This window comes from Cannabis sativa, chromosome 2 (assembly GCF_029168945.1).
Source record: "Cannabis sativa cultivar Pink pepper isolate KNU-18-1 chromosome 2, ASM2916894v1, whole genome shotgun sequence".
Classification (NCBI taxonomy): Eukaryota; Viridiplantae; Streptophyta; class Magnoliopsida; order Rosales; family Cannabaceae; genus Cannabis; species Cannabis sativa.
Genome location: NC_083602.1, coordinates 71188968 through 71214473, shown reverse-complemented (window position 1 = coordinate 71214473; position 25506 = coordinate 71188968). Strand labels below are relative to the sequence as shown.

Sequence of the window (25506 nt, the reverse complement as noted above, 5' to 3'; positions counted from 1 at the left end):
TTTTTTTTGTTCTTGATTTGTTTGTTTTGATTTAATTTTTATTTGTTTAAGTGTGATCTTGAATCTGGAATTACAATTAATTCCTATGTATCAAAGCTAAATTTCCTACGGGACCACACTACATGTCTAATTAGAGTCAATCGTTGTGGCTCGAGGGTTGTTTTAAGGGAAGTAGTCCCTTTTGTGGCTACTGTTTGAACTTATTTTGTTTGTTTTCGATATATGAAGCTTATTCATAAAATAGAAAAAAATAAAATAAAAATCAATTTTGGTCTGATTTCGAACCCTCTACCCAAAATTACAAATCAAGCACGGCCACCACTAGGCCAAAAAAATGTGACATAAATTCAATTTTACTGCAATTGATTTCACCAAAATTATCTTAGGAGAATGGCTACTTTATTGCCCCTCTTTTTTCACTCTCTTATTTAATGTTTTAATAGAATTATTTTATTTAAATGCTTTATCTCATTTTAAAATACAATAGAGAGTAAGAAAAATGGCATTTTGCCAGTAGTACAACAACAAGGGTGATATGGTCACCAGCTTCCCTATAAATACATCCAATACTCAATCCCAATAATATTATTCAACACAAGTTCTCATTTCAAAATTATTTGCATACTCATCGATCCTTGAAAAGTTGATTAATTTTATAATACACATAATGGTGTTGAACAAAATCATGGACACACTGATGAACAACGGTCATGGTGGGAAGAAATTCATAGGGACGGTGGTGTTGACGAAGAACAACGTTATAGACCACTCCGCACTTGACCGTACTGTCTCTCATTTCTCACCCAAAGAAGTTTCTCTTCAGCTCCTTTCTGCTGTCCATGCCGACCCTGCAGGTATTTACACTTATATCTTTATATATTAAAAGTGCCTATCTAACGACATTTCTTGGTTTAACAGAATATACTTAAAAATAAAAGAATATTCTGTTAAATTTAACGATTAGGTTTGATCAATAATTAACCCAAAAAATTAAACAATCTTTTAAATATTAATAATCTTTTTTTTAAATTAAAAAAATCATCTTAGCCACATATCTCTCTAACAAACCTATCTTGGGAGAATATTAATAATTTTTTTATTTATTTTTTTTTTAAAAAAATATAGATAAAATATCTAGAAAAGATAATATAAAAGAAGATTGATTGTGTTGGCTTAGAGATTTTTGGGCTTGGGCTTAAAAAAATAATTAAAATAAAAAGATGAAATGGGCTGTAATTAGTATTTACCTTATATGTTTGTGCTTATTTTTAGTTTTATTTTTAATTTTACCACCAAGAGGAGAAGGTTGAAAAATATTAGAATATGAAAATATTATTGGTGCTTATTAGTAATTTGCAAAGAATGTGAAAGTCTATAAATATATAGTTGTGTAGCTATTATTAGATATGAAATGAGATAATAGAACTTTTTTCAATTAGAAGATTAATGTACATTTTACTATTAATAACATACATTATTATAACACAACTATGTTTTACTTACTAAATATACTGACACATATTTTATTTTTATAAAACAAATTGTTCAAATAATTATACTATTTTAATTATTAATTAAAATAAAAAAAACTAAAATATTAAATAAAAATAACACTACGTGGCTTGACACGTAATAATCACCTAGTATGTATATACTATATTGTTATATTAAATGTTACTATTGTTCTTTTTTTCTAATAAATATAATTTTTTTGAGTTTGAAATCAAGAAAGAACGCTTTTTCAAAAAAAAAAGAAAAAAAATCAAGAAAGAACGCAATTACAGACAATATAGCTAGCAATTTAGGGCTCGTTTGAAACGACGTATTAGGTCGTATTGTATTGTATTATATTAAATTATATTTTATGCAATATTTTTATGTAAAACTATATGTAGTATTAATTTTTATGGACACCTAAATATATAATATTTTAGTATAAATTAAAGTTTAACATAGTATTATATAAAAATATGATATATAATCAAATTCAATATAATATAATACAATACAATACGACTTGATACGACGTTCTAAACGAGTTCTTAATCATATATATATATATATGACGTGTATATATATTAATTTATATAATATATTGCCGTTTGGTATAGTACAATTACATAATATTACTCATCTTTATTAATGTCATGATTAATTAGTAGCAAAGATGATATCTTTTTTATTTTTTTTCTCGAATATTTAATTGTAAGTAGTTACTGCTCAAGTGGCTATAGAAAGGTGCATGCGTGTTGGAGGTTCTAAGTTCGAGTTCCAAGTTATGTAATGTAATATATAAACGCTTCAATAAAAAAAAACATACTACTTTATCTATATCTATATACCGCTTACTATGTATATTAATTTTGCACACGTACACTATTTACATATAATTAGGACTTAATGAGGTTGGCTATGACCCCTCATTATTTGTTGTTCTATTTTATATATTATTTTTTATTTTTTTTTTTAAATTTAGAATTTGGGTTGTTCCAATTTTTATATAGTTGTGATTTGCAATTTTTCTAAATCACACAATATGAAATTATGAAAATGTTGTGGTGTGCAGTTTTGAATTCTAAAAAGCTATTTAAATTGCAGCACCGTATTGTTACAAATACCAAATTTTGAATATAGTTTTTAAATTTATCAAAATCTATATATATGCAAGATTATTATGAGATTCAGATTTATTAAATTAGATAAAATAATATATGAACAAATGTTGCTCAAGATATATGTGGGATTTGGTACTAAAGTCCCCATGTATTCGTATTTTCATTAAATTGTTCGGTAAAATTTTTATTATAATATTTATTTATTGAATTATTTGACAATAGTATAAACCACTTTCACCATGTTGTACTTTTATGGTGCAATTTATGTAGTTTTGAGATTTTATAGTGCAGTCACAATTTGAAAAATCACAAAAACTACATGTGTTATTTAATTTGAAAAAAAGGTTAATTTCACAAATGCACAAAAATAACAAAAATACGGTTTCACGGAATTTTAAATATTTTTACGATTTTTTTGATTTTATTTACATAAAATACGGTCTTTTTATGTTGAAATTTTGTTCATTTGTTGTTAATTTTTTGTTATATGTATGTTATTTTTTGTTGTTTTTTTTGTTGTTATTTTGATGTTACTTTTATGTTGTTTTCTTGTTGATTTTATGTTGTTTTCGTGTTATTTTTTGGAAAATCGTAAAAATGTTAAAAAATATATTTTGAACGTAAAAATGTAAATATTTTACAAAAAATGGTGCTTATGTAATTATTCCTTGAAAAAAACTCAAAAATCACACCCCCACCATCAACACCTGTATTTATTTGTTCAAATTGTTTAAATGTTGCTTTTTCAAATGAATGTTTCTTTGCTGCAAGAACTATATATATAGCTTCAAAAAAATACATATATATTTATAGGGATATGATTTTGTCCAGTGATATACTTTCACGGAATGTATTCCGTGGTACATTAATTAGATGGGTCTCAGGGTACATTAAATGAGTGTTAGAGTACGTTTATACTTTTTAACCCTAATTATCCCTAGATCAATCTCAGCCGTCAGATCAAAGAACTCACTCATCTGACGGCTGCCGTACATCACCAATTACAATCCGTGAAAGTACAATAATAGGACAAAATCATATCCCTATATTTATATAATTAAATATATATTATATATAATATTATATATTAAATGAGAGAAGTGGTACATAGAGTTTTATTATTATATGGTACGAATCGATTGAACTGTTAAAAAGTAAATTAACAATTAAAGAGTGTAAAGCCAGTGGTGAGGGAGGGTTGAGAAAAAGAGAAGGCATGGTTCGAACTCACTGCTATTAAATTATTAGTTGATTGTAATACTATTATGCTATAATGAAAAAATAATTAAAGAGTCTAATACATTTTCAATTGTTTCTTGATTGGATTCAAGGAAAAAGACCGAGAAGTTTATTAATAGAAATTTACTATGCTACACTAGCTAGTGCCATATATGGTATATGGCTCAATCGGAACTTGTGTGGTTTTGAAAGAAAATGTATAGCTCCAATGTATATAGATAGAAACATTAAAGAGAATCTCAAAACTAGATTGTCTCTTATTCAAGATATGAAGCTTTCTAATTTTGAGAGAATTGTTATTAGAAATGCTAAAAGTTTGTAAGTTTTAATGTAAATTTATAGGTGTATTTCCTATTTGGTTGTAAATGGCTTGTTTGATTAATAAAAAGATTATTATTCTTGATTAAAAAAAAAAAAAAAAACAGAAACACAATATAAAAATCGGTAGATCTTCTTTTTTATCTTTTAATAAAGAACAAGTTACTAAATCATCTTGTCTTCTCCCTTTTATCTATTTATAAAGCTATACACAGTTAATAACTTAGGTGGCGTTTGGTTGGAGGTAATTAAATGGAATGGAATGGAAAGGAAACAATTTTCATTCCATTCATTTGTTTGGTTGCATTTTAAAGTATTGGAATGGCATTCCAATGGAATGCTCTTTCCACTATTTTGGTGGAATGGCTATTCCATTTTAAAAAGGAAGGAATGACCATTCCAATGTAACAAGAAAAAAAATTTAATTATTTTTTTATCAATTTTTTTTATGCATTTTAAATTTTATTCCATTCCATTCCTATTCTTATTCCCATTTCCATTCCTATTCCTATATTTTCATTCCTCCCAACCAAACGCCTGCTAATAAGTTCTATTCGATAAAATTTCTACACTTGAAATCTATTTGTTGTACGCACCACCAATTAGTTGATGAAATATTAAACTTTGTGAGTTGCGTGACTTATCAATAGTATTTGGTGACTTTGAATTTTCATTTGAACTCAAAGATAGTTTCATGTGATTTATTTATCATTTTGATATACAACATGTAAACTTTTGTTGTCATTTCCAAACACCACTTGGTGTATCCAAATGCCATAGTACTCACTAATGTGAGGTTTTTTTTTTCCACAAAACTTAAAATGATATCATTATATGATACATTTTGAATGTAAGTCACAACAATAATAATTTATTTATTTGATAGTTGTAAGAAAATATAATTTCTTAATAGTAGACAAAATAATTTAGGATTTTGTGAAAGCTAAAGAGTATTTCGATTTCATTATTTTCATCAAATTATAGTTCTGCTTTTGCATATAATAATGTATAATTAGTCTTAACTACAGAATTAAAAATAACACATGGTTTCCATATATAATTATCTATGTTAGAAATTGAATATAGTAAAAAAAAAAAAAATTGTATTACATGTCTCTCTAGCATTACTCTATCATTTATCATTCATCCCTGTCCTTAAAAAAATACCACATTGTATTTGTATACATTTGCCATCATCACAAGCATAATTTCATTTACAATTTTTGGTGTTACAGCAAATGGATTAAAAGGGAAAGTAGGAAAAGAAGCTTGCTTGGAGAATGAGGTTACCTCATCTTTACCTTCATTAGCACCAGGCGACAATGCTTTCAATGTTACTTTGGATTTGGACGTGTCAGTTGGAGTTCCAGGAGCTTTGATCGTCACAAATAATCACGCTACCGAAAAATTCTTTCTTAAGACCTTTACACTCAAAGATGTTCCCGATGAAGGTGATATCCACTTTGTATGTAACTCTTGGATCTACCCAGCAACCAAATATGACTACGATCGTGTTTTCTTCAGAAACAAGGTATTGGTTCTTGTTTTTTAAGATAGCCCTCCATCTGTTTGTATAAAGTACGTAATGAAAAATCAGAGCTTTTTTTCTTTAAGGATAAATTCACTGTTTTGTGTTATTATCTTAAGTTCTTGGGCTTTATCTTTGTAGTCATATCTTCCAAGTGAAACACCCGAACCACTGCGTGAGTTGAGAGAACAAGAGTTAGTGAACTTGAGAGGAAATGGAAAAGGAGAGCGCCAAGAGTGGGATAGAGTTTATGACTATGCTTACTACAATGATCTGGGTAATCCTGATAAGGGTCAAGATTATGTTCGTCAAATCCTTGGAGGATCTAGTGACTTCCCTTACCCTCGAAGAGGAAGAACCGGAAGGCCACCCACTGAGACAGGTTAGACATTTATGTGTGTTACTTGTATCAAACTAGAGTGGTGATTTGGGAATTAGTTTGAATTTTGGTTCTTGCTCTTAAAGATGTGATTTTTTTTTCCTGTTATTTCTTAACAGATGCTAACATTGAGAGCAGCATGAGTCTTATCACAAGTTTAAATGTTTATGTTCCACGAGATGAACGGTTTGGTCATGTTAAGATGGCTGACTTTCTTGGTTATGGACTAAAGTCTTTAGCTCAAGGCATTTTTCCTGCTTTGGAATCTTATTTTGGTGAGACCCCTGGTGAGTTTAGTAGCTTTGAAGAGGTATATGACCTGTATAAAGGAGGACTTAAGCTACCAACAACAGTAGTTGACAATATTGAGAAAAATGTTCCAGCTGAGTTGCTTCAGGAAATGTTTAAAATTGACAGGGGACAGTTCCTTAAATATCCTCCACCTCATGTGATTAAAGGTTTTTATTTATTCATAAGTCACATTCAATCTTGTTCACAATGATACTTTTTATACCATTCGAAAAATCATTAGATTGCATCTTTTCACTGTTAATTTGGTTCATCTAATTTCGGTGTCTTAATAATTTGGCTTAGAGAATAAATCTGGGTGGAGGACTGATGAAGAGTTTGGAAGAGAAATGGTGGCTGGAGTTAACCCTGTTGTCATTCGTCGCCTTGAGGTAATTTATGATTACATACTAAAATTAATAAACATGATTAAAGCAAATATTGCAAAATTTAGGTTATTTTAATTGATTTTTTTCCAATTAGTATTTTCTCCAATTTAATTACAGGAATTCCCACCAAAAAGTACGCTAGACCCTAAAGTGTACGGTGACCAAACTAGTAAAATTATTGAAGACCATATTCAAAGTAATTTGGATGGACTTGGTGTATTCGAGGTAATGTTTTGTGACATATTGTTTTTTGTGCTAGATTTCATTTTCTAATTTAGTAATTATTACCTCGAGCATTTTTGTTTAATTATTAATGTGTTATGGTTGTATAGGCACTCAATAACAACAAGTTATTTATATTGGATCACCATGATTCATTCATGCCATACTTGAGGAGGATTAACTCAACTTTGACAAAGACTTATGCTAGTAGGACACTCCTGTTTCTCAAAGATGATGGCACTTTGAAGCCGTTGGCTATTGAATTAAGCTTACCACATCCAAATGGTGACCAATATGGTGCAGTTAGCAAAGTATACACCCCATCTAAAGAAGGTGTTGAAAGTGCCATTTGGGAACTTGCTAAAGCTTATGTAGCTGTAAATGACTCAGGCTATCATCAACTCATTAGTCACTGGTATGATGATTTGAAGGAAAGTTTGCCCCAATTATTTGTTTCAATTTGTAACATGGTCTAGTGCCTTAATTTTTGTTTGTTTATAGGTTGAATACTCATGCCGTGATTGAGCCATTTGTGATAGCAACAAACAGACAACTAAGTGCACTCCACCCAATTCATAAACTCTTGCAACCTCATTTTCGGGACACTATGAATATAAATGCACTTGCAAGACAAACTCTTATTAATGCTGGAGGAATTTTGGAAATAACAGTTTTTCCAGGAAAATATGCTATGGAAATGTCAGCAGTAGTCTATAAGAATTGGATTTTTCCTGAACAAGCACTCCCTGCAGAACTTCTTAAGAGGCAAGTCTTTTCAAGCCTAAGAATTTATATATACATATAATCTCATTGATTTTTTGATATAAAAGTTTAAAGGAAAAGGAACCCATGTCTTATGATCAAGTAGGGATAATGAAATTCTCTTTAATATATAATATTGCAAAAAAAAAAAAAAAAGTTGGGTGTAAAGGTTTATTGAAAAAAAAGTCTGTAATGAAAATCTTCTTGTTAAGTTCTTATTTAGTTGACAACTACACTTTGGCTCTATGCAGAGGAGTGGCAGTTGAGGATCCAAATTCTCCACATGGGCTTCGCCTACTGATAGAAGACTACCCATATGCTGTCGATGGATTAGAGATCTGGTCTGCAATTAAATCATGGGTTGAAGAGTACTGTTCTTACTTTTACAAGACTGATGACATTGTCCAGAAAGATTGTGAACTTCAGGCATGGTGGAAGGAACTTAGAGAGGTCGGTCATGGTGACAAGAAAGACGAGCTCTGGTGGAATAAAATGCAAACTCGTGAAGAGTTAATAGATTCATGCACCATAATGATATGGATTGCTTCTGCCCTTCATGCGGCAGTCAACTTTGGACAGTACCCTTATGCAGGGTTCCTTCCAAATCGCCCTACATTAAGTCGTCGCTTCATGCCTGAGAAGGGAACTCCTGAATATGAGGAGCTTCAGTCTGATCCTGAAAAGGGTTTCTTGAAGACTATTACTCCGTTGTTGCAGACCCTGATTGGAGTTTCCCTGATTGAGGTCTTGTCAAGGCATACTTCTGATGAAGTTTATCTTGGACAAAGAGACACACCTGAGTGGACGTCAGAAGGTCATTCCTTGCAAGCTTTTGAAAGGTTTGGAAAGAAACTCATTCAAATTGAGGACAACATTATGAGGAGGAACAATGATGTGAATTTGAAGAACCGAGTTGGGCCTATTAAGTTTCCGTACACTTTGCTCCATCCTACTAGTGAAAAAGGAGTTACTGCCATGGGAATTCCGAATAGCGTTTCAATCTAGGTCATGCATCCTTGCATGGGTATGGTTGTTAACTAGTATTTTTATCTTTCATTTTCATTTCACTTGCTGAAATTATGTTTTTGAGTTTCCTGGTCAGGGTGAGTTTGTATGTTTAAGAGTTCTCTAAATATGAAAGCCCTAAAAAAACTTTTGTATTACTAGCTTATCTATATTGAGCATGGTGCTCAATATGACGTATGAACCCCAAATGAATAAAGTATTTGAAGTTTCATATTATGCATAATATTGTTCTCTAATAAAAAAAAAGTTCTCAAGTTAGCTTAAGAAAGAAAATCATCTCGTCAACTCTAATATTTTCTTTCCTGTTATTTCTCTTGAATAGTTTCTTCACCTAACTTTAGTCTCCTGTTATGAAATATTCTCCAATAGTTCTCCTTCACTTAAAAAGTGAAACCCAATGTTAAATATAGCACATCCTCCCTACATCTTAAATAGTTTCAACTCTTTAACCATACTAATATATGAGGCGTGTTACCACTAATTTCTTATTTTAACATCTTTCTCAACCTCCATGTCTAAAAATATATACAAAATATTTTTTTTCTATCTAAATAGTTTACAGTATCGATAATAGAGTTATTAATATTCTTGTTTACCACACATGTTTAAAAAATTTCGAACCTATTTTCGACACTTTTTTTTAAGGGAAAATCGACGATGGTTAGAATAACTAAGGTAACTACCTTAAACAAAAAGTGGAGGGTTTTCTTCCTTCTAAAAAAAGTTTATTGTCTATCCTAAGAGCATGTAAAGATACCCAAGAGGACTAGACAACAAAATCTTAATATCATAAAAGAATATATCAAACTTAAGAGTTGTGACTTCCATCCCACCAATAGTGTAAAGACCGCATATGATTAATACTTTGAATTATTAAATAATTAGGGTTTATGTATGAGATTTTATTATTATCAATAATATTACGATTATGGGAATTTATTTGAGTGCATATATATTTATTATGCTATCTATGTAATTTCTCAATTTCTGTGATTGTGTTCGGAAGCTGTGGAAAGCGACGTTGGGCCTATAGAGAGTCGCATTTTATAATTTAGAATTTATTCGGGGTATCTTTGTTAGGTTTTAGCGGTATTGGTTTTTTCGGGATTTAGTAAATGACCATTCTACCCTTGTGATGTTTTAATTGTTTTTAATAGTGAAAGGGGCAATTAGGTCTTTTGGCAAGTTCTATTTTGTTTTATTTGAGTTTATTCTTTAGGCTGAATATAAGTTTTTTTAAAAAAAAAAAGAAAGAAAAGGGAAAATTGGAGACTTACCTTAAGCTTGAAGAAATTTAGAGGAAAAGAGGCATCTCCTCATTCTTTCTCTCTCTCTCTCTTTCGAATCTTCAACCCAGCAAGGAGAAGATTTTTTTTCTTTGCTGATTTTCTCCAATCTCTAGCTGATTTGGAACCCTTTGAATCAAGGTAAATCCTCATAACCTTTTTATTTGGGTTTTAGTTGAATTTTGGGTTGAATTAGGTGATTATAGGGTTGAATTGAGAGCTGTATATGTATGTTCAGTTTGATTTTGTTTGCTGAAGTTGAATTCTAGTTTTTCCTACTGTTTTGAGGTGGATTTAAGCCTTAGGTTGTGAGTTATGCAAGTTGGAGGTTAGAAAACCTAAGTTAGGTCTCTAATGGTGATTTGAGAATCTGTGCGAATTGCTGAGTTTTGTTGATTGGGATTGATCTAATATGATATTTACAGGTGTTCTGGAAGTTTTTGTGAAATTTGGGGTTGTTTTGAATTAAGGGGAAGAATTTTTGGGTTCCCAGCTCGTAACCGAATTCGGTTCTGGGCCCCGTTACAACCTGGCCGATCGGCTTGGTCCCAGGAACCGGACTTCCGGTTGGGAACCGGCCTGCCGGTTGGGGCTTTTTCCCGAGCCCTAATTTTTCCCATTTTTAAGTAATTTAGGGTGTTGGCATCCCTTTTATCGATAGGGTTAAGTTTAGTTTCTATTTTAAATCCCCGATAAGTGTTTTAGCGAGTCTCTCACCGGATTTTTAACATTATGGTTTAGGGCCCTGTAAAACGTCGAGCTGCACTTCCACTCAGGCTGACCGGCACACTTGAGTAAGGAACGAGGTAAGATAGCGTAAGAATATATATATGAATGTATATGCTTGTTTTGAATGTTAATGCGGTTACGGTGTTACCAACACGAGTACCCAGGGTACGTCGTGTTCGTGGTACAACACTTAGTAATTGATCACAGCTAGGGCTCTACCAACACAAGTACGTAGTTGGTACTTTAAAGGCATTTGGTATAAATCGTACTACCCTTAAGAACGTTCTTAATCATTTGGTGAGCTTCGTTGTTAAGCTCGTGCGGCTTAATCATAAAGTCAAGGCCGTGCTACTTTTATATATTTCTTGCATATCTTACCGAGTACGTTGACTCATCGGTTTGCTACCTTGTGTAGTAAAGGAAAAGCAAAGCTTTGGAGAACAGCTTGAGGTGGAACTCGGCATGATTGTACATATCGCGGCAGTGCAACCTGGAGGGTTTCGGTTTATTAGTATTTTGGAGTCTGTATTTTGAGGATGCTTGTCCGCTAAATTTAAAAAAAAAATATATATGTACATATTAGTAAAATACTTTTAACTAGTATTTTGATACTCGGGATCCCGATTCATATGATTATTAATATATTAATTATTAAAATTAGATTTCGGATTTATTATTATAAAATACGGATGTTACAGTTTGGTATCAGAGCCACCGGGTTGTTCACTGAAGACCGTCAAGATATGTACAATCAAGGCCAGTGTCGAGTTCAACTCATGGTTCCGTAAGCTTTATTTCTTTTTGCAAACTATTTTAAGATATGTTGTGTTGTATATATGATTAAATAAGATGTTTTAAATCTTAATTGCGGTCTTGAAAATATTTTGACCACTGTCTGACCTACGTGCCTTGTGGGTTCGCAGGCTAAGTCCTAAATAATGGACGACCAGCGAAACGTTAGAAGGCAGGGTGAATTGGTTGAGACCGGAGGTGGTCGGGGTGGTAGAAATCCCCAAAACCCCCGTGGACGCGGTAGAGGCCGCGGTCGAGTCCCGAGAGGTGGACAGGAGAATCCACCTCAGGCCCCTGTTGATTGGGAACAAAGGTTTGTTGAGATGCAAACTAGAATTGAGCAACAAGAAGAAGAGATCCGACGACTCAGGCAACGGGATGCTCCTGTTGAACCTCCCCTGCAATCGCCTGTTGCGGCTCCTTTAGCTCCTGCAGCCCCTGTGGTACCAGCTGAGCAAAATATTGCTGGTAACCGCATGGAGCCTTTATATGAAAGGTTCAGAAAGCAAGCGCCTCCAGTATTTCTGGGAGGCCCTGATGTTTTAAAGGCTGAGCAGTGGTTGACCGTTATTGAGAAAATACTGAATTTTATGGGAGTAACTGGAAATGATAGAGTGGCATGTGCCACATTTCAATTTCAAGAGGATGCCTTGATCTGGTGGGAAATGGTATCCCTCACCAGAGATGTGACTAGAATGGCCTGGGAGGAGTTCTGGGAATTGTTCAATGCCAAGTATTACAATGAGGCGGTCCGCAGTGCAAAGCGGAAGGAATTTGTTGAGTTGGTACAAGGTGAGGGTATGTCAGTAACTGAATATACAACCAAGTTTGATCGCTTGGCCAAGTTAGCCTCCGGAATTGTACCAACAGACTTCAGCAAGAAAGAAAAGTATTTGGCTGGGCTGAATGCCAAAATCAGACATGACCTGGTTATTACAACGAGTGATACAACAACTTATGCAGAAATGGTTGATAAGGCTCTTCGAGCTGAAGGAGCAGTTAAATTTTTACAAGAAACCCGAGAGTCTTCTGGTGTTGGTGGTATCACTACTCTCCCTATGTCGGGTCCTGAGAAAGAGAGTGGGGGTTCTACCTTTGAACAGAAGAAAAGAACTTTTCCATCTTCGGGAAGTTCAGGGCAAGGAAAAAGGTTTCGAGGAAACCAGAATAGAGGAGGACGTCAGACTTATTCTTATCTTGAGTGCCCGCGTTGCAAGAAGCATCATCCCGGGGTTTGTAACCGGAGAGCCTGTTTTCAGTGTGGTTCGGTGGGACATCTCAGGAAAGACTGTCCTCAGTTGAAGAAAGAGGAACCGAAGCCCGAGGTCAAACCTGTACCTCGCTCGTGTCTTTGCTATAACTCGTGCATGCCGCCGCGCTCCCGCAGTTGCGGTGTCGCCTTCTAATCAATGGTTTTGCTTATACTGTTTTATTTGATTCGGGTGCTACTCGGTCTTATATGTCATCAAGACTTCTTGATCAGTTTGATAGACCTAGTGATATTCTCGAGACGGGGTTTGGAACCCTGTTGCCTAATGGAGAATTAATTATTTCAAAAAAGTGGATTAGGTCAGTAATAATTAGAATTGAAGATAGAGAATTGAGTGCTGATCTCGTGGAGTTACCACTGGCCGAATTCGATATCATACTTGGTATGGACTTTTTGTCTAAATACTCTGCTAGTATTGATTGTAAACGGAAAATGGTGACTTTTGAACCGGAGAATGAGGAACCTTTTGTTTTTGTTGGTTCGGTCCAAGGTTCTCGTGTTCCAAGAATCTCAGCGTTGAAAGCTAGGGATTTATTACGAGATGGATGTGTTGGATTTTTGGCAGTGGTAGTGGATTCCAGTAAACCTGTGATACTTGGACCAGAAGAAGTTAAAGTGGTTAAGGAATTCCTGGATGTGTTTCCAGAGGAATTGCCGGGATTACCACCTCAGCGGGAGATAGATTTCATCATTGATTTAATTCTGGAGCGAACTCGTTTCAAAGGCACCCTACCGAATGGCACCTGCTGAATTAAAAGAATTAAAGATACAACTCCAAGGGATGTTGGATCTAGGGTTCACTCGGCCTAGTGTGTCACCTTGGGGAGCCCCTGTACTATTTGTGAAGAAGAAAGATGGAACTCTTCGGATGTGTATCGATTATCGGGAGCTGAATAAGTTAACTATTAAGAATAAATATCCTCCCGTCAAAATTGACGATTTGTTTGACCAACTTCGGGCAAGACGCATTCTCTAAGATTGACTCGAGGTCCGGATATCATCAATTGAGAATTCGAGAAGAGGATATCCCGAAGATGCCTTTTCCGAACCCGGTATGGTCATTATGAATTCGGTTATGTCTTTTGGGTTAACAAATGCACCGCAGAAATTTTATGGATCTCATGAATAGGGTATTCAAGGATTTCCTCGATAATTTTGTAATTGTATTTATCGATGATATTCTTGTGTACTCTCTGGTCGTGCGAGCATGAGCAACATCTTCGAATGGTTCCGCAACGGCTTAGAGATCATAAACTCTATGCAAAGTTCAAAAAGTGTGAGTTCCCGTCGTCACAAGTGTCTTTTTCCGGGGCATATTGTTGGAAAACACGAATTATGGTTGATCCAGGGAAGATTGAAGCGGTGAAGAATTGGCCTAGACCTAAAACAACATCCTTGAAATTCGAAGTTTTCTCGGTTTAGCCACGGGTTATTATCGGCGTTTTGTGGAAGGATTTTCCAAAATTGCGATGCCGTTATCCGAGCTAACTAGGAAAAATCAAAGGTGATTTATATGGTCGATAAGTGTGAAAAGAGTTTTCAAGAGCCGAAGCTAGCCGATTGATTACCCCCGTCCCGGCCTTGCCATCCGATCAAGAAAAGTTTGTGGTGTATTGTGATGCTTCAAGGCAGGGTTTAGCCGTGTGTTAATGTGAGATAAAGTCATAGCTTATGCTTCTCAAGGCAATTGAAAGATTATGAGCGGCGTTACCCAACTCACGACCTAGAACTTGCGACGGTGGTGTTCGCCTTGAAAATTTGGCGACATTACTTGTATGGTGAAAGGTGTGAGATCTATACTGACCACAAGAGTCTCAAATATTTCTTCACTCAGAAGGATTTGAATATGAGACAGAGAAGGTGGTTAGAATTGGTAAAAGACTATGACTGTGAAATCCTGTATCATCCTGGAAAGGCAAATGTTGTGGCTGATGCCTTAAGCAGAAAAGGACCTGATCAGATATCCAACATGGTTATGATTTCCTCTCAGCTAGCCTCGGAAATGACTAGAGCAAACATTGAGTTGGTAACTGAGAAATTATTTAATCTGACACTTCGCCGCATTTTGTTGGAAAGAATCGAATGGCCCGGTTAGAAGATTCCCGAATTGGTAAAAATTCGAGAAGATGTCTTAGTGTGCAAAGCTAAGGACTTCTCCATTTCTGACAATGGGATGCTGTTGTTTAAAGCACGGGTGTGTGTCCCTGATTTCAGTGAGCTTAAAAAGGAAATTTTAGAGGAAGCTCATACTACCCCTTACTCATTACATCCAGGAACCACCAAAATGTATCAAGACTTGAAGCCCTATTTCTGGTGGTATGGGATGAAGAGGGATGTAGTGGACTATGTCACTAAATGTTTAACCTCTCAGCAAATCAATGCTGAGCATCAACGACCGGCGGGATTACTTCAACCATTAACACTTCCAGAATGGAAGTGGGAAGACATTGCTATGGACTTTGTGGTTGGCTTGCCTAGGACCACAGGAATGTACGACTCAGTTTGGGTTGTGGTGGATCGTTTTACAAAGTCAGCACATTTCTTACCTGTTAAGGTAACCTATTCAGTGGATCAGTATGCTGATTTGTATGTGAAAGAAATTGTCCGTCTTCATGGAGTACCGAAGTCAATCGTTTCAGATAGGGATCCTAAATTTACCTCAAAGTTTTGGGTGAGTTTACAAAAGGCTATGGGAACTAATTTGAAATTCAGCACAGCCTTTCATCCTCAAACAGATGGGCAATCTGAACGAACTATCCAGATACTTGAAGACTTGTTACGAGCTTGTGTCATGGATTTTGGAGGGTCATGGAGTAAGTATTTGCCTCTGATTGAATTCTCCTATAATAATAGCTATCAAAGTACCATAGGAATGGCTCCCTATGAGCTGCTCTATGGAAGAAAGTGTCGTTCCCCAATTCATTGGGACGAAACAGGAGAACGGAAATACTTGGGCCCTGAATTAGTCCAGAAGACGAATGAAGCAATAGACAAGATCAAAGTTCGAATGCTTGCTTCTCAAAGCAGGCAGAAAAGTTATGCAGATCCTAAGCGACGGGATGTTACATTCCAACCTGGTGATCATGTCTTTCTTCGAGTATCCCCGATGAAGGGAATCAGACGCTTTGGAAAGAAAGGTAAATTGAGCCCTAGGTTTATTGGACCTTTTGAAATTCTGGAGAAGGTTGGACAAGTTGCTTATCGGTTAGCCTTACCTCCTTCCTTGTCAGCAGTGCATAACGTGTTCCATGTTTCCATGCTGAGGAAGTATGTGTCTGATCCAATGCACGTTCTGAGTTATGAAATGTTAGAGTTGCAACCCGATCTATCTTATGACGAACAACCAGTGCAAATTCTGGATAGGAAGGAAAAAGTTTTGAGAACTAAAACTATATCATTGGTTAAGGTACTCTGGAGGAATAGTAAAGTGGAAGAAGCCACTTGGGAATTGGAATTCGATATGAGGGCTCAGCACCCTGAGTTATTCAGGTAGATTTCGGGGGCGAAATCCTTTTAACGGGGGGATAATTGTAAAGACCGCATATGATTAATACTTTGAATTATTAAATAATTAGGGTTTATGTATGAGATTTTATTATTATCAATAATATTACGATTATGGGAATTTATTTGAGTGCATATATATTTATTATGCTATCTATGTAATTTCTCAATTTCTGTGATTGTGTTCGGAAGCTGTGGAAAGCGACGTTGGGCCTATAGAGAGTCGCATTTTATAATTTAGAATTTATTCGGGGTATCTTTGTTAGGTTTTAGCGGTATTGGTTTTTTCGGGATTTAGTAAATGACCATTCTACCCTTGTGATGTTTTAATTGTTTTTATTAGTGAAAGGGGCAATTAGGTCTTTTGGCAAGTTCTATTTTGTTTTATTTGAGTTTATTCTTTAGGCTGAATATAAGTTTTTTAAAAAGAAAAAAAAGAAAGAAAAGGGAAAATTGGAGACTTGCCTTAAGCTTGAAGAAATTTAGAGGAAAAGAGGCATCTCCTCATTCTTTCTCTCTCTCTCTCTTTCGAATCTTCAACCCAGCAAGGAGAAGATTTTTTTTCTTTGCTGATTTTCTCCAATCTCTAGCTGATTTGGAACCCTTTGAATCAAGGTAAATCCTCATAACCTTTTTATTTGGGTTTTAGTTGAATTTTGGGTTGAATTAGGTGATTATAGGGTTGAATTGAGAGCTGTATATGTATGTTCAGTTTGATTTTGTTTGCTGAAGTTGAATTCTAGTTTTTCCTACTGTTTTGAGGTGGATTTAAGCCTTAGGTTGTGAGTTATGCAAGTTGGAGGTTAGAAAACCTAAGTTAGGTCTCTAATGGTGATTTGAGAATCTGTGCGAATTGCTGAGTTTTGTTGATTGGGATTGATCTAATATGATATTTACAGGTGTTCTGGAAGTTTTTGTGAAATTTGGGGTTGTTTTGAATTAAGGGGAAGAATTTTTGGGTTCCTGAGCTGTAACGGAATTCGGTTCTCGGGGCCTGTTGCAAACTCTGGCCGACCTGTTGGTCCCGGTGACCTTGGCCGGGAACCGGCCGCTTGGGGGGCTTTTTCCCGAGCCCTAATTTTTCCCGTTTTTAAGTAATTTAGGGTGTTGGCATCCGTTTTATCGATAGGGTTAAGTTTAGTTTCTATTTTAAATCCCTGATAAGTGTTTTAGCGAGTCTCTCACCGGATTTTTAACATTATGGTTTAGGGCCCTGTAAAACGTCGAGCTGCACTTCCACTCAGGCTGACCGGCACACTTGAGTAAGGAACGAGGTAAGATAGCGTAAGAATATATATATGAATGTATATGCTTGTTTTGAATGTTAATGCGGTTACGGTGTTACCAACACGAGTACCCAGGGTACGTCGTGTTCGTGGTACAACACTTAGTAATTTCTGGGAGTACAGTTAGGGCTCTACCAACACAAGTACAGAGTTGGTACTTTAGTGCATTTGGTATAGCAGTCGTACTACCCTTAAGAACGTTCTTAATCATTTGGTGAGCTTCGTTGTTAAGCTCAGGGTACTAATCATAAAGCCGGCAACGTGCTTACTTTTATATATTTCTTGCATATCTTACCGAGTACCGTTGACTCATCGGTTGCTACCTTGTGTAGGTAAAGGAAAAGCAAAGTCATGGAGGAACGGTGAGGTGGAACTCGGCATGATTGTACATATCGCGGCAGTGCAACCTGGAGGGTTTCGGTTTATTAGTATTTTGGAGTCTGTATTTTGAGGATGCTTGTCCGCTAAATTTAAAAAAAAAATATATATGTACATATTAGTAAAATACTTTTAACTAGTATTTTGATACTCGGGATCCCGATTCATATGATTATTAATATATTAATTATTAAAATTAGATTTCGGATTTATTATTATAAAATACGGGTGTTACAAATAGAACACCTACGTACAAAATAAAGGAAAAAAATTAATCAGTATTAAATATTTAATAAAATATGAAATTTTATATAAATATTGTCACTCATAATTCTCTAATGTAAAGAAAAGGACTAATCTGTGCTCGTCTCCATTGCTGAAAGTATCTACAATATGCCTGATGTTTTTTATTAGATCATACTGACCTTACTAAACCAAAATCAGTTATACTAGCCTTATAAAACCAAAACTAGCCATACTAGTGTTCTTGGAAATTCACTAAGTATATTTTTGGAAATGTTTAAGCTAATCGGAGATAAGTCCCCTACAATACACTTTGAAGGTATATGGGCAAGAAAATGGGAGGCCAACTACCAAGGTGGGACACCACGCGAGAGGAAAGGCCAACACGAGGAGGGGCCAAGTGTTGGGTTTTGTGCCCAAAATAAAACTCATTTCAATATAATCAGATTTACTAATTAATAAAGATCACAAATCGCATTTTATGTTGCATGGTTCACATGATTTATTTCATGATTATGTTTAATGTATAAATTCTATTAAGTCCAGTGCATATGTATTTGTTCATGATTATAGTGTCGTCAGCACAGTGGAATATAATCATGATTATATGTTCAAAAGTTTATTCCCTGATTTGTCAGTTCACTGGATTTAGACTGGCATGATAATCTGCGATAGGTATACTTAGACCTTGGATAAGTGTTATATCCTTTCCAAGGCATTGGCAAAGTTTACCAGTATCGGATGTATGGAGTATACATTGGAAGAGACCGATATTGATCTTAGATAAGATATCATAAACTTACCGTTATATCTTTCTAAGTCAATATCAATGATTGATCTTAGGTCTATGGATCTTAATCCTTGCATGGTTAGGTTCGATCTCAAGAGTGTTATTTGTGTTCTTTGATTTGTTAGTTAAGCCTACCTTTTGGTCTGAGTGATACGTACATTTTGGGAACATGATAGTACAATTGAGTGGGAGCGCTAATCATAGATATGGAATCTATAGCTTCTATCTAGACATAGAAGTGAAACGATGATTTCCTTCGAGGTTGGCTGAATAGAGATAATGATTGAGATCTCATTTCAGTAATTATATTAGTTTACTGAAATATCATTTATAGGTAGCTAAGTGTTTTAAGGATAAAATACATTGAAGGGTAGAACGGTAAATTTATCCCTATTCAGTGTAGATCATCTATAGAGGATCCTTGACTATTAGGATTGTAACAATGGATAATCATAACGTATTTATATCGTGGTACATATAGAGTGTTCTATATAACTGAGAGTGCATTCAATTCCAAGTTCTATAGTGGTTCAATGAGGAATTAATAAGTTAGGGAATTTACTTGGTAAATTCTAGATCTACTTATTGAAAGCTCAGTTACATAGGCCCATGGTCCCCTCACTAGTTGAGATAATATTGCTTGCAGACTCAGTTAATTAATTTTAATTAATCATTTATAATTCTAAAATTAGACTATGTCTTATTTAAGAACTTTCACTAAGCAAGAGCTTAATTGTGAAGAAAAGAGGTTTTGGGGTCAATTTGTTAATTAAGAGACTTTGTATGGTCTAATTAATAAATTACATAAATGACAATTTTATTTAGTAATTAATTATAATTATTAAATAAATAGTTTTGGCATTTATAAGGTTGAATTGAAAAATATGGTATTATTGAAAAGAAGAATAAGTGGTTGAAATAAAGTGGCAAAATTGTAACTAGAAAGTGGCTCACTTTAAGTGTACGACCATATAGTATTTTGCCCAATATTTTATTCTTTTTTAATCCATATAATTCAACCCTAAGCCCTAGTTGAAACACTATAAAAGGAACATGATGCTCTCATCTCATCCACTTTTGATACTTTGTCAATTAATGTCATCTTGACTATTCAACCAAACCTAGGTGAGCAAGTTCCTTTTATAGACATTTCACCTCCTTCATTGTTCTTCACCATATTCGAAAGCCTTAGTGATGAGTGACGTGCCCACACATAGCAAGTCAAGTACACAATCATAGTGAGCAAGACGGTGGTAACCAAACCCGAAGGAGAGAAAGAGATCCAGGTTCAGATCTTGATAATGCTCTACTACAGAAAGGAATAAAGGGCTAGAGATCTTGAACGGAAGGAGTCATATTATTCCGCTGCAACCAATGTAAGGTTTTCTTAAACCCTTATGTGTTTATTTGATTGTTTTAGAGAATTCATATTTAGGATGTTAATTCAACATACTTGTTAGTAAATCTAGATCCTGGTAAAATATTCCCAATACCAAGGCACGGGCTGAGCTCCCCGTGACATGCTGCCCGCTTCCCACTCTGTCTCTCCCCCATTCTCTCTCTCTCTCTCTCTCTCTCTCTCTCTCTCTCTCTCTCTCTCTCTCTCTCCTCGTCCTCTCTCCCTCTCCCCGTCCTCACTCTCTCTCCCCGTACTCTCTCACTCTCTCTCCTCGTCCTTACCCTCTCCTCTCTCTCTCTCTCTACACTCTCATTCTCCCTTGTTCCCTCACTCACTCACTCACTAACTCCACTAGTCACCACATAATATCACTTGCTCCACACAAAAGAGCAATGATATTTAGAGTGTATGTTACCATGGAGTTATTGGAAATTATTTTACTAGGATCTTAGATCTACTCACAAGTATGTTGATTAACACCCTAAAGATGAACTTTCTAAAACGATGAAATAAACACATATAAAGTTTAGTAAACCTTACATTGGGTGCAGCGGAATAATATGACTCCTTCCGTTCAGATCTCTAAACCTTGTATTCTTTCTGTCGCAGAGTATTATCAAGATCTGAACCTGGATCTCTTTCTCTGATTCTTTAGTACTGAAACTCCTTCTTGCTCAAAGTCTTTCTTCACGATCTTCCTCACTATGATTGAGGTATTACTTGCTGTGTGTGGGCACTACTCTAATCACTAAGTATTTCGAATTCTTAAGGAAGAAGAGAGAGAGAGAGTGGGCGGCCAAGTATAGAGAGAGAAGGCTCAGGTTTTTTTGAATAAGAAGTGTAATTTTCCTGAAGCCTTCACTATCTATTTGTAGCATTCCACTAGGGTTAGATTTGAATTATTTGGCATTAAAATAATGAAAATATCAGAGGATAATTCCTATAAAAGTGGCCGGCCATGGCAGTATGGATTTGGGCCTCACTTTTTGCAATTTTGCAGTTTTATCACTTTTGCATCTGATTTTCTTAAAAATGCTAATTTTCAAATTCAACCATTTAAATGCCAATTCTAACTATTTAATAACTATAAATAATTATTAAATAATATTGTCATTTATCATATTTATTAATTGAACCATACAAAGTATCATAATTAACAAATATGCCCCTAAAACTCTTTCTTTACAATTTCGTCGTTACTTAGTGAAAAATTCACAAATAGACATAGTCTAATTTGAGAATTATAATTGATTAATCAAAACCAATTATATGAGTCTTACAAGCAATATTATCTCAACTAGTGCGGGGACCATGGGTCTATATAACCGAGCTTCCAATAAGCAGATCAAGAATTTATAACTTAAATTCACTAACTCATTAATTCTTCGTTGAATCCACGCATAGAACTTAGAATTGCACTCTCAGAATATAGAATTCTCTATATGTTCCACCATATAGAGACACCATTAGTTATCCATTGTTATAATCATAATTTGATCAATGATCCTCTATATGAATGATCTACACTGTAAAGGGATTAGATTACCGTTACACCCTACTATGTATTTTATCCTTAAAACACTTGACCCCGTATAAATGATATTTCAGCTTATGTGAAATGAGTACTCCACCATTTATTTGTTAGGTTTTATGCCCTAAATAAAACTCCATTTCAATGTAATCTATTTTATTCAACATCAATAAAGAAACAGAAGTATTTTTCATTCATTTGTGTATGTTTTGGTTCACTTTATCAATTGCTTGTCTATTTGATTTATAAATTCATCTTAAACCCTTTTCACATACTTGATCCTGTTTATTGTGTTGTCATCACATTGGAAAGTAAACATGACTATGTGAATAAAGTTTCCTAGATTTATCAGACACAGGGTTTTACTGATATGATAATCTACAACAAGAGTTTACTTGCATTTGGAGAAATGCTATGTTCTTTCCAGAACAATGGTTAAAGTAAAGCTCAGGTTGGATGCATGGAGTATGCATCGGAAGGGACCGATATTGAACTTTGACTTAGATTTAATTAAACTTACTGTAAAATCTATTCAAATCAATATCGCCCAAGTTGATCCTAGATCAAATGTTCTTAATCCTATTATGATTTGGCTCAATCTTGAAAGGCTATTCGTGTTCTTTGATTTGTTAGTTAAGCCTACTTTTAGGTCAGGGTGATACGTACATTTTGGGAACACGGTAGTGCAATTGAGTGGGAGCGCTAGAATAAACATGGAATCTATAGCTTCTATCTGGCGAATAGTAAGCAAAGGATGATCTCCTTCGAGCTTGACCAAACGAACATAATTGGTGGAGTACTCATTTCACATAAGCTGAAATATCATTTATACGGGGTCAAGTGTTTTAAGGATAAAATACATAGTAGGGTGTTACGGTAATCTAATCCCTTTACAGTGTAGATCATTCATATAGAGGATCATTGATCAAATTAGGATTATAACAATGGATAACTAATGATGCGTCTATATGGTGGAACATATAGAGCATTCTATATACTGAGAGTGCAATTCTAAGTTCTATGCGTGGATTCAATGAAGAATTAATAAGTTAATGAATTTTAGTGCTAAATTCTTGATCTACTTATTGGAAGCTCGGTTATATAGACCCATGGTCCCCGCAATAGTTGAGATAATATTGTTTTTAAGACTCATGTAATTGGTTTTGATTAATAAATTATAATTCTCAGATTAGACTATGTCTATTTGTGAAATTTTCACTAAGTAAGGGCGAAATTGTAAAGAAAGAGTTAATAGGGGCATATTTGTTAATTATGATACTTTGTATGGTTCAATTAATAAATATGATAAATGACAATATTATTTAATAATTATTTATAGTTATTAAATAGTTAGAATTGGCATTTAAATGGTTGAATTAGAAAATTGGCGTTTTTGAGAAAATCAGATACAAAAGTGTTAAAATTGCAAAATTGCAAAATGCAAGGCCCAAATCCATCAAGCCATGGCCGACCACTTTTGTAGGCATTTTAAACTGATATTTTCATTATTTTAATGCCAAATAATTCAAACCTAACCCTAGTGGAATGCTATAAATAGGTAGTGAAGGCTTCAGGAAAATTACACTTCTGAATCAGAAAACCTGAGCCTTTCTCTCTCTACCTTGGCCGCCACACTCTCTCTCTCTTCTTCCTTCATATTTCGAAATTACCTTAGTGATTAGAGTAGTGCCCACACACAGCAAGCAATACCTCAATCATAGTGAGGAAGATCGTGAAGAAAGATCATCAGCAAAGGAGTTTCAGCATCAAGGATTCAGAGAAAGAAATTCAGGTTCAGATCTTGATAATACTCTGCTACAGAAAGGATACAAGGGTTAGAGATCTGAACGGAAGGAGTCATTTAATTCCGCTGCACCCAATGTAAGGTTTCTTAAACTTTATACGTGTTTATTTTTTCGTTTTAGAAAGTTCATATTTAGGGTATTAATAAACATACTTGTGAGTACATCTAAGATCCAGGTAAAATATTTCCAAAAACTAGCCTCAGAGCCATGGTAATTTATTTACTTGCAAGAAATTTGGACTTTAAAACGATTGTTTGATGTTTTTTGGATGGTATCATGTTGTATTGAGTGTTATTTGATGATTGATTGGTGTTTATGAATTTTCGTGAAAAATAATTGAATATCTGTTTCTGGAATTATTTTTACTGGATAGTATGGAAAAAAATTAAGCAAGTTACTTTTTTACGGAACTCAATTTCGATTTAATTTGAATTAGTTATGATTTTTTGAAGATTCAAAAAAATCGGGGTTGTGCTGAAACCCACCTGCGCGCGCGGAAATCATGCACGACATGATTCCGCCGAGCAAACTCGGCCCAGCACCTAGCATACACGCGCGGACGGGTATGCACTGCATCCCGTCCGTACAGCTTGCAATTTTTTCGTTTTTCTTCGTTTTTCATGCTTTTTCATGGAATTAACTTCCGATTTTTTGTGTAGTTCTGTATTTATACTATTACTATTCCTAATTCAACTCTAATTATCATAATGAATTAATTTAATATTTTTTAAATTTAATTCATGTTATTAGTGTAATTTGAATTTAAAAATAGTTAGTATCTATCTTTTTTGCTTAATAATCTATGTTATTTTTAAATTTGATTATATCTTATCTTATTTTTGAATTTAAGGTCAGCTTTTAAATATTTTAAATTAATTTTTTTTTAAAATAATTTGAACTTATTTAAATTTAAAATAAGATAACTATAATCATGTAATTTTAAAAAGATGTAAGATATTTTGCTAACTTTTAAATTTTGTTATTTTATTTATTTAAATTACATTTAAAATCTGAAAAAGATATTCATTTATCTTTTTTTTTTTTAATTTTTTTTTAATTTTTATTTATAAAATAACATTTAAATTTTAAAAGTAGTTAGCAAATTTTGAAATGATATTTAGGTTGGTTGAAACTTAATTTTTCTAAATTGTAGGTTTAATTTTAAATTTAAATTTTTTTTATTTCGAAATTTTTTCAAAATTTTTTTAAAAATTTTCGAAATTTTTTTATTTAAATTATTTTTCGAAATTATTTATTTATTTAAAATTAAATAAATCCTACATCCAACTATCCAACTAACCTTGTTGCAGGAGTATGTGTTTTAGCTTGTTTGTAAGTTTTCAAAACCTATTATTACTTGATTGCAAATAGTCATAGTTACTTTTTGCCAGATCTAATGATCTGATGGCTCCCTTGGTCAAGTTAATAATTTGTAACAGGTATATTTACAATCTTCTTTCATCTGTGTATGACCTAGCAACACGATAGGACCCATCCAAAGTGTGCCTGTGTGAGCCTATGTGTTTAATTTTATTATAGATGCATATAGTGTTGGAATTTATTTTACCAGGATCTTAGATCTACTCACAAGTATGTTGTTTAAACACCCTAAATATGAACTTTCTAAAACGATAAATTAAACACATATAAAGTTAAGAAAACCTTACATTGATGCAGCGGAATTAATGTCTCCTTCCACTCAGATCTCTAATTCTCGTATCCTTTCT

The 25506-nt window shown here is 34.1% G+C and overlaps 2 protein-coding genes across 3 annotated transcripts; both read left to right on the top strand.

Moving 5' to 3' along the window:
- The first annotated feature begins 480 nt into the window (after positions 1 to 480).
- Positions 481 to 8982, top strand: LOC115721132 (probable linoleate 9S-lipoxygenase 5). 2 transcript variants are annotated; one of them, XM_030650384.2, is made up of 9 exons: positions 535 to 854; positions 5408 to 5703; positions 5842 to 6082; positions 6199 to 6537; positions 6674 to 6759; positions 6874 to 6981; positions 7089 to 7393; positions 7480 to 7743; positions 7992 to 8982. In XM_030650384.2, exons 1-9 carry the CDS (start codon positions 668 to 670, stop codon positions 8743 to 8745), a joined length of 2580 nt encoding a protein of 859 aa, XP_030506244.2. In that variant the 5' UTR covers positions 535 to 667; the 3' UTR covers positions 8746 to 8982. The 2 variants fall into 2 exon arrangements, with proteins under 2 accessions (XP_060966833.1, XP_030506244.2); XM_061110850.1 differs by lacking the exon at positions 6199 to 6537 and having other exon boundaries at positions 481 to 854.
- Positions 8983 to 15949: 6967 nt separating this feature from the next.
- On the top strand, positions 15950 to 16336 carry LOC133034487 (uncharacterized). The gene has a single exon (XM_061109579.1). The coding sequence runs from the start codon at positions 15950 to 15952 to the stop codon at positions 16334 to 16336; it is 387 nt and encodes a 128-aa protein (XP_060965562.1).
- Positions 16337 to 25506: the final 9170 nt, after the last annotated feature.